The sequence below is a fragment of the Gadus macrocephalus genome, chromosome 1 (genome assembly GCF_031168955.1).
Source record: "Gadus macrocephalus chromosome 1, ASM3116895v1".
Classification (NCBI taxonomy): Eukaryota; Metazoa; Chordata; class Actinopteri; order Gadiformes; family Gadidae; genus Gadus; species Gadus macrocephalus.
Window position 1 is genome coordinate 9,312,880 of NC_082382.1, and position 8,542 is coordinate 9,321,421.

General features: G+C 46.8%; 2 protein-coding genes across 8 annotated transcripts in view; one reads left to right on the forward strand and one right to left on the reverse strand.

Annotated features, from left to right (window-relative positions):
• The window catches only part of rapgef3 (Rap guanine nucleotide exchange factor (GEF) 3), a 28,267-nt gene extending 21,011 nt beyond the window's left edge, over nt 1-7,256 (forward strand). For all 7 annotated transcript variants that reach the window (XM_060043048.1, XM_060043820.1, XM_060046036.1 and 4 more), the window contains 10 exons: nt 121-218; nt 933-1,058; nt 1,418-1,599; nt 2,080-2,170; nt 2,607-2,657; nt 2,972-3,059; nt 3,498-3,562; nt 3,685-3,739; nt 3,870-3,941; nt 4,124-7,256. In XM_060043048.1, the coding sequence (XP_059899031.1) occupies nt 121-218; nt 933-1,058; nt 1,418-1,599; nt 2,080-2,170; nt 2,607-2,657; nt 2,972-3,059; nt 3,498-3,562; nt 3,685-3,739; nt 3,870-3,941; nt 4,124-4,239 (944 nt within the window). In that variant the 3' untranslated portion in view covers nt 4,240-7,256. The remainder of the gene's footprint in view (nt 1-120; nt 219-932; nt 1,059-1,417; nt 1,600-2,079; nt 2,171-2,606; nt 2,658-2,971; nt 3,060-3,497; nt 3,563-3,684; nt 3,740-3,869; nt 3,942-4,123) is intronic.
• On the reverse strand, nt 4,880-8,507 carry LOC132453297 (integrin alpha-5-like). Its single transcript, XM_060046163.1, has 3 exons — nt 7,944-8,507; nt 7,689-7,811; nt 4,880-7,479 (listed from the first exon to the last, which is right to left on the reverse strand). The coding sequence occupies exons 1-3, from the start codon at nt 7,989-7,991 to the stop codon at nt 7,396-7,398; spliced, it is 255 nt and encodes an 84-aa protein (XP_059902146.1). The 5' UTR covers nt 7,992-8,507; the 3' UTR covers nt 4,880-7,395.
• Between the last annotated feature and the right edge of the window lie 35 nt (nt 8,508-8,542).

The window sequence follows — 8,542 nt, forward strand, 5'->3', positions numbered from 1 at the left end:
GCATAACAAACCTTAGTGCAAGGTTTCATCCAAAGCAAATCACAAGAGCTATTGTGAGGTCTGACGAACTGTATATGAACTGAAGTATAAGCCTATTCTCTGGGTTCCCCTCCGCTGCAGACAGGGCCCAGCTGAAGCTGGACTCCAGCGCTGTGTCCACCGGCCTGGGGCTCAACGAGAGGCTCTTCATGTGCACCTCCAGCCAGGTGGAACGGCTGGTGAGTTTTTTTTGTTTACATTCCGCCGCGGGCTAGAGATGGCATCTAGCGCATGGCTGCCTCCCAGTGGACCACACACACACACCCCCCCACCTGTCACTGTTGCTGTCACAGTCTGGCGAGTACCGAAACTAAAAGTATTTATTTGACACTCAATAACCTCGTAGTGCGTGAGGTCGGTTCATCAGTGGTGTCGTGGGTCTATGAGTGGATGGTGTTTAAGTGAGGGGTGTGTTGTGGGTGCATAAAGCAAGAACAACCATGTTGCCCAGCATGACTCCACCTCAGTGCCCCCAGAGAGAAGGACAGCACTCATGCACATGTACTTTAGCGACCCCACTCAACCGTGCCTGCAACAGAAAAACAGGAAGGGGTGAGGTCGTCCCAACACAAATAGCATTTCACCAGGTCAATGCACTCTATGGTGCGGACCTGAGGGAAGAACGATCGCTGCATGCTAAATAGTGGTCGAAAGGCTTGTAGGTCCTTGAGTCTTTCCAAGCCCATCTCTAGCTCTCACTCTCTATCCCCTTCTCTCTCTTTTTCTTCCTCTCTCGGTTTCTCCTTTTCTCTCTCTAACCCCCCTCTCACACACTACCCTCACTCTCATCCTCCGTAATGAAACACTGTCCTTCAATCTCTCTCTCTCTCTCTCTCTCTCTCTCTCTCTCTCTCTCTCTCTCTCTCTCTCTCTCTCCACTCTGGGGCTCCCAGAGGCCCTTGAAGGAGCAGCAGGGGCCCGAGCAGGGGACGGCAGACGCACTGGAGCAGATGTGCTCCAAAGACGTGGCCAGCCAGCTGACCCACTACGACTGGGAGCTCTTCACTGCCATGCATGAGGTACGCTCGTCCAAACAACGCATTCCTGTTCCCTAGCCAGCCCTGTGTGTCATCATGCTTCGCCATGGCGACCTTGATCGCCTTCACGTAGCATGGGCTAATACGTGCTGGAAGTCGCTAAATGCTAAATCCAAAAAACCCCGCTCAGCGCAGACGGATCCAAATAGTCAGGAGTGACGTCACGTCGATGATGAGGAGGAGGAAGCAAGTGCTTGCTTAGTGCCGACAAGGAAACAGGCGTTTGCTTGTGATTGACATTCTCAAAGGCAGCCGATACCTCAGTTCCAGTATCTAACCAGATAGAAATCTCTCCTGGCTGTCTTCCCGCGTGCCTCACACACGTCTACACACGTCTTCAGGTGGAGCTCATCTACTACGTCTTCGGCCGCAGCAAGTTCCCCGGCGCCACGACAGCCAACCTGCAGCGCTTCGTGCGGCGCTTCAACGAGGTGCAGTACTGGGTGGTGACCGAGGTGTGCCTCTGCCAGGACCTGATGAAGAGAGCCGCGCTGCTCAAGAAGTTTGTCAAGATCGCCTCTGTGTAAGGCGTCGCTTTGGTTTGGTTTAGAATAAAGGCTGACCCGTGAGTTCAGGGCCGGCCTGCGGGGGGCACTAACCCTAACCCTTGATAAGCCGTCTCTTAAGGCTGCTGTAGGTGAGATTACAGAGAGAGAGCAAAATAGAACAAGAATTGTCAATCCAAAAAAAATATATATTTATATATTTTATATAAATTGGCTCATACAGAGGAAGGACCAGTCGACTAGAGCATTTCACTCACTAACAGCTGTAGGGTTACATTCAAATAATGGCTCTTAAATCCTACCTACAGTACCTTTAATCAGTTGATTAGCTGAGCTTGATTTGAATTCAGAATCTGAAATGCGGTTATCAGTATGTAAACACCTCCCTCGGCAGTAATGTGATCATTCAGCCCGAGTGCCCTGGTGGTGTTCATGTCAACACTCTCTGAGGGGGCTTGGAGTGTTGTCCTTCCTGAGCCTGGTGCTTTGCTCCACAGGCTGAAGGAGCAGAGGAATCTCAACTCCTTCTTCGCCGTGATGTTTGGACTGAGCAACAGCGCAGTGCAGCGACTGTACAAGGCCTGGGAGGTTAGTGGACGGGGGGTCCTGGGGGGGCAGGTGTGTGTGTTATGGTGGGGGGGGAGGCTGCAGGTCACCTGCCAAGTGACCATAAAACGAATTAAAGGCCTCCTTGAGCAAGACACCCAGACCACTAGCTGTGTGTGTGTGTGTGTGTGTGTGTGTGTGTGTGTGTGTGTGTGTGTGTGTGTGTGTGTGTGTGTGTGTGTGTGTGTGTGTGTGTGTGTGTGTGTGTGTGTGTGTGTGTGTGTGTGTGTGTGGAGGGGACGGTGAAAACCGTCATCAGCGAGGGTCGGGTGAGTGGGTTAGGTAAAGGGTGAACAAGGGTTTGGTGAGTGGGTTAGGTTTACAGTTAACAAAACAGCAATTCATACGCAGTCAAGTATTCTGCTGCAATCTGGCTACTTTCACAATGACACTTCTTTGTGTCTGTGTGTGTTTGCAGAGAATACCAAGCAAAACCAAAAGGATCTACTGTGCTTATGAAAGGTTGATGGTAAGTCTCACACAACCTAATGCAATAGAAGATCATAATGATATGTATGCTATAACTATTTAGCATATGCTACACGTGAACCTCGTAAGATGGCGCAATTTGATTGGTTCGCTATCTGGGGATATTTGGCAATATCCCATGATTGAGATCTCAAACTCAGAGATAATGTTTTCATCGCATGACGGTCGTCTCGTCACGCTAATAAAACAAATCAATCCCAATGTTTATCTGTGGAGTGTTCCCGTGCAGTATACACACTGTAGTCTGTACTATCTTCGGCGAATAATTGCTAAATATCTTCGTGCTTCATGCAGGATCCTTCGCGGAACCACAGAGCCTACAGACTAGCGGTGGCTAAACTCAGCCCTCCTTACATCCCCTTCATGCCCCTGCTGCTCAAAGGTAACGGGTGCCTAGGTGATCGATACTACACACAGAGCTGCCAGCTCACCTCCTGAACGCTTCATCCATGAGCGGTAGCAAATGAATAGCTGTGCTCCACATCGACCTCTTTGATTGTTTACGCAGGCCGTAGCTGAAACGGTCCAATACCATTAAAGTACACCTTCACTGAAAGGGTTATCGCTAGGTCGAGGATTGATCGATATGTGTCCTTTAGAGAAATGTCTTGTCATCTGAAAGAATAACTGATTGATACGATTATTTATAGACATCATGATAATGTCAAACACACACATTGGACGCGCACATTCAAAAGTGCATGAGACATCCAACAATAGGTCAACATGCTACAATACGTTTCAAAGCCTGTTGTGTGACGAGTAAAGATAAACCATTGAAGTTAGAGGTTAAAGGTGCATTTGTTCCGTCTGTGACCAGACATGACATTCATCCACGAGGGAAACAAGAGCTACAAGGACAAATTAGTCAACTTTGAGAAGATGGTGAGTCAAACCAAACTTTCTGCTCACCACAAATGCCGCAGTTGCACCAAATGAATTAACTTCAGTGTAAAAGCTCTCGTCTCATTTGCATCGGGCATAAAATGCATTTCTATTTTCTGCAGCGGTTGATCGCGAAGACACTGAAGATAGTGCAGGGATGCAGGAGTCAGCCGTACGGTAAGCTGCTCAGCTTGTGGACGCCATGCGGCCCTCACACTTATCATGTGAGGTTAACAATGAGTAGACTGATAAACATGATCTACTCTGTACTTCTCTCTCTCTCTCTCTCTCTCTCTCTCTCCTGCAGTGCATTCATCCCCAACCAGGGGGCTGGCCGACCGCATGCTGCTGGAGGCCCCTTCCGTCCGCATCTCGACGTGTAAGATACCACTCATAATGGTCCCACGTCTCCTATAGGGTGGACATTTACAAACAGTGTGGAGCTTATTAGCGCTAAGGAGAAACTCCTTGTTCAGAGGTCAGCTAGAACGATGTTATTTAATTTAATGCTCATACCAAAATGGGTATGAAATGTTATTTTTTCTTCTTCTTTGGTTTTAGATTCTGACTCTCTGCCTTGCCGGAGTCCCAGCAACATCCGGCTGTACGTCCAGAATCTGAGCGTGATCGACAACCAGTGCAGGCTCACAGAGCTCTCCAGGACTTTGGAGTGCTAGGGCCCGGACCAACGCAGGCTCACAGAGCTCTCCAGGACTTTGGAGTGCTAGGGCCCGGACCAACGCAGGCTCACAGAGCTCTCCAGGACTTTGGAGTGCTAGGGCCCGGACCAACGCAGACTCACAGAGCTCTCCAGGACTTTGGAGCGCTAGGGCCCAGACAAGCGCACAAAGAACTTATAAATGCACACAGAGCACCTAACGCCACGCACCGCATCTCAGACTGAAGGCCGTCCCCCGATGAACTGATGCTTTTCATTCTGGATTACACTTATGCAAGTGAGGGAAACCGAACGTTGGTTTTCCTCAGAGAATGAAGAGCACTACTTGTGTCACACCAGTGACCTCTAGTGCCTTGCCAGTGAACTACAGATACATGTGTGCGCTGCCTATAGAACATCTGGTGCCTACAAGGACATTTGTGTAGCACTCACTGAATACCTGCTTTTGGATAAGGTTACAATGTTGATTTTAGAGCCAATGTATATATGGGTCAGAGGTGATTGGCTGATGAAGTATATTTTCACATGAAGGAGAAAAAGCACTGAATCAGCACAGAATCATGTCATGTAACACTTGTTTTATGTACAGTTTTTGTATTTCATAAATTATTTTTGGAGTTTAATGAACACAAATCGCAGTGTGTAAAAAGGGAAATACTTTATTTAAAATACAAACTTTGAACAAAAACAAAATCCCTAAAAACAAAAATTCTCCCCAATATGGGGTGAGAAGAATTCACAACAAACAATTTATCATTTGAATTTAAAAATAATCTTCTTGTCAGAAATATATACAACTTATTTTAGAGTCCAAGAAATGGGGTTGTTTAGAAAAGTCCTGACCCTCCTCCGACTAGAACCGTGGATGAAAGATCGCATCATCATAAATAACAGGTCGGAAAATTATGTTACAGATTGAATCAATTACCAAATTAATCTAAAAGACAGTCTTCTGAAACTGTGAAACACATGTGTTGTTTTTTACTTGACATAAGGCTGCGCTAAAGACAGAACAGCTATGTGACACATATGGTTAGTAAAAGGTGGTGTTTAAACAGGTGATACAACTGCATGCCACATTCAAATGTGACACCACAAAATTATCTTGAGCAGCGAACGCGGCGTGTTTCTGGGGAGGGGCTCAAGAGAATGTGCTTCACACACACGGCAGGTTTGTGGTACAAAAATCTGATAGCAAAAGTGGTCCAAGATGTATGCACTGAGGAAAAAAAAAAACCACAGTAGAAAACCATGGAAAAACTACCTCTTCACTGCTGCCATTAGTGAGAATATGATGGCCTGTGAGGGAAACAAAGCTTCAAGGACTCTTAGATCAGATAGCGAAGCAAACACAGAAATACGCTGAAAACAATAAGAACGCATGAAACCGATCATAATAGTAGATTACAAATATTGCACTTCCAAACAACATGTTGTTTTCCCAGTGCCCTTTTTCCGATGTCATTGGGTGTCAACAGAATACGCCCCTCATTTTGATGGCAGCCATCGATTGTGATGGGATTAAATCCCCATGAAGATGGAAAGTCTTTGCAGTTCCATATTGTATTCCAACGATTACACCATGGTCAGAAAAAAATAACGACATAATTACGACATCAGAGCAAAGGGAAAACAGTTTTTAACCGATTCATACAGAAAACAGACATTCATAAATACACCACTCACACACCATACTTATGTGCCCGCATACATTACGCATTTCGTACGAGCACACATCCTCACAAAGGTCATTAACTATCTACATTTAAGGCACCTGTGAAACCCTATGCAAATACTCCACACACAACCTGTTCAATGTTCGTTCCCTGGGTGGAAGCGCAGCCCTCTGTGGCAGTGCGGTGTGACCTCACTACCCTCTTTGCTAGCACACATCCTCATACACACGCAAGCCCTTTAATTAAAGAGACCGTTAAAGCCTACAGAATCGCCTGCGGTGAGCTGATCCCTCTGCAGCATGGAGCGGGGAGGACCCCACCACCGCCTGCACCCCCAGAACACATTTCCTCCACCTGCCTTCGGCTCCCAACAGGATGATTGTCGCTTCTGCTCTTCAAGACATCATTATGTAACGGTTGCTTTACAAGAGGTTCTTCCTCCTGATCTTTATGCCTTTTTCATGACCTCATGATAATACAGCAGCCCCGTTTCTGAGGGAAAGGCGACAGCAGCCCGCCCGCTGTGGACAGAAGGCGGGGGCCTGGCTCCCCGGGCGGGTCGTGGGTTCCAGTCCCCTTCCCAGGTGAGAGAACAGGATGTGGACGAGGCTGCAGCGGGTTCACACCCGAGGAGTGGATGAGGCTGGAGCGTGTTCATACTCGGGACCGCGGCAACGAACAACCACCAGTAGGAGACCAAGGCTGACCTCCGAGGAAGGTCTTCACACAGTCTTTGGTGTTTTTATCAGTAGATTCCTCCGTTGAGTGCAAAAAAAATGAAAAAACGAAACAAACAAAAATAAAAAATGTAACTACACTGAAGTATCCACCATCCTCAGGCAGGTTGAAATGAGGTTCATCAACGCTTTGGTCAATTGTGGTGTTATATTATGTTGAGTAATAACGTTCTATTCTACACTTACTGTCTTTGGTTCAGCGTGTACCTTTCCAGATGAATACCATGGATTCCTATTTAAAAAACTACAAGGATTTTCAGAAAGGTGGACAGGGAGTTTGGGATGAGTCAGCATGGGGGGCTGCGGTCCTTCAGAAGTACATGCAGTCTTTTTAGCACCAATAATAAAGTGTTCAAACAAAATGTATTATGTGGAGGCGTGTAAAAAAACTAAAATCCTCAGGAACCTTTCATTCCATAGTGTAGGACAAAATATCTGGTGGTTCAGTCCAACCTTGAGCCTGAAGCCAGTTTCTACCGAGCAGGAGAAATAGTCTTGATCTGTCAGTTCAAAACACTGCAGAAAAGAAAGTGTAAAAAAAAAAAAGCAAAGACATTCATTTGGTTTGGAGATCATTTTGGTTTGTGTCGTCTCATCTTCTAGTGCAGCACAGTGGAGTTCCAGTGGTCGTTTCTCCTCCTAACTCTCTTCACACTGCAAAGTCTGAGCGTCTCTCCTTCTGTTCCTCCATTGCAATCATATGGCTCGATCCTGCTTGTCTGCGGTGGGCTCCGGGCCCTCCTAGGCCTCGGACGCAGCCTGGGGCTTGAGTTGGGCCTTCTCCATGGCCGTGCCGTACGGGAGAGACCTCTTGAAGAATCCCAGCTGCAGGCGCGAGGAAAGACAGTTTGAATCAGCGCACACACACACACACGACATCTACCCAGAATAATGCAACGGGCCTTGGGATAAATATAACAAACCTAAAAAAGAATAAATCATTATGTTCCTCGTTATGTTCAGATGGACACGGTTGGCTGAGGGGGTCTCAGGTATGTAAGAACTACGGTCCCCCCGTCAGCAGCAGCACTCACCTTGTACATGACGTAGATGAGCAGAGCTAGAAGTAGCAAGCCGGCCAGGATGGCCAGGATGATGATCCACAGAGGAACCAAATATTTACCGTCTGGCTTGTTCCACATCACAGAGGTCACCACCTACACAGACACAAACAAGGGCAACGCTTGAAAAACAGTGAAGGGCACAGTATATTCCATTACCTCATATGATCATATTCATGAACTGAGGCTGATGAGGACATTCAAATCAATCAGTGTGAGTCGAGGCACCTTTTTGTGTTCAGTAGGGAGGTGCTTGGGTAGGATGGCGTAGGGCATCTTCCTCACAATGTACTTGGCAAGACACTCCAGCACAAAATTCTTGTTTTGCTTCTGAAAAGAGGCACATAACCAAACACATGAACATAGGAATCAAAGACTTTGGTCCTGGGAGGCATTTCCAACAAAAGGAACACGTTGTTTGTCCCGTTGGTGTCGTTGCAGTTCAGGTGATATACAAAAGGTGGCGATAAACCCTTACGTACGGGAACCGGGCCATTAAAACGCTATGAGATGTGGTGACCACCAGCCAATGAATGACATTATACACATTATCTCATAATTGTTGTAGCAACTCCCTTTAAAAAAAACAAGTCCAATGAGTTTAACTTAACTGAAAAATCCAAAGCACTAAAGCAGAGGCCACAGATGACAATTATAAAAGACTGATCAGCCAATCCAGAAAATAGCAGTGCATGTTTAGTGCCCTGCTACTCTGTAGCTTATTTAGCCAAATAGTGGAGGCTGTGTGTATTGGCAGGCCATGGCTTCACAAAACACGAAGGCCAACGCACAATGATGCATTATAGACCAGAACAGAGGCTCCTTCT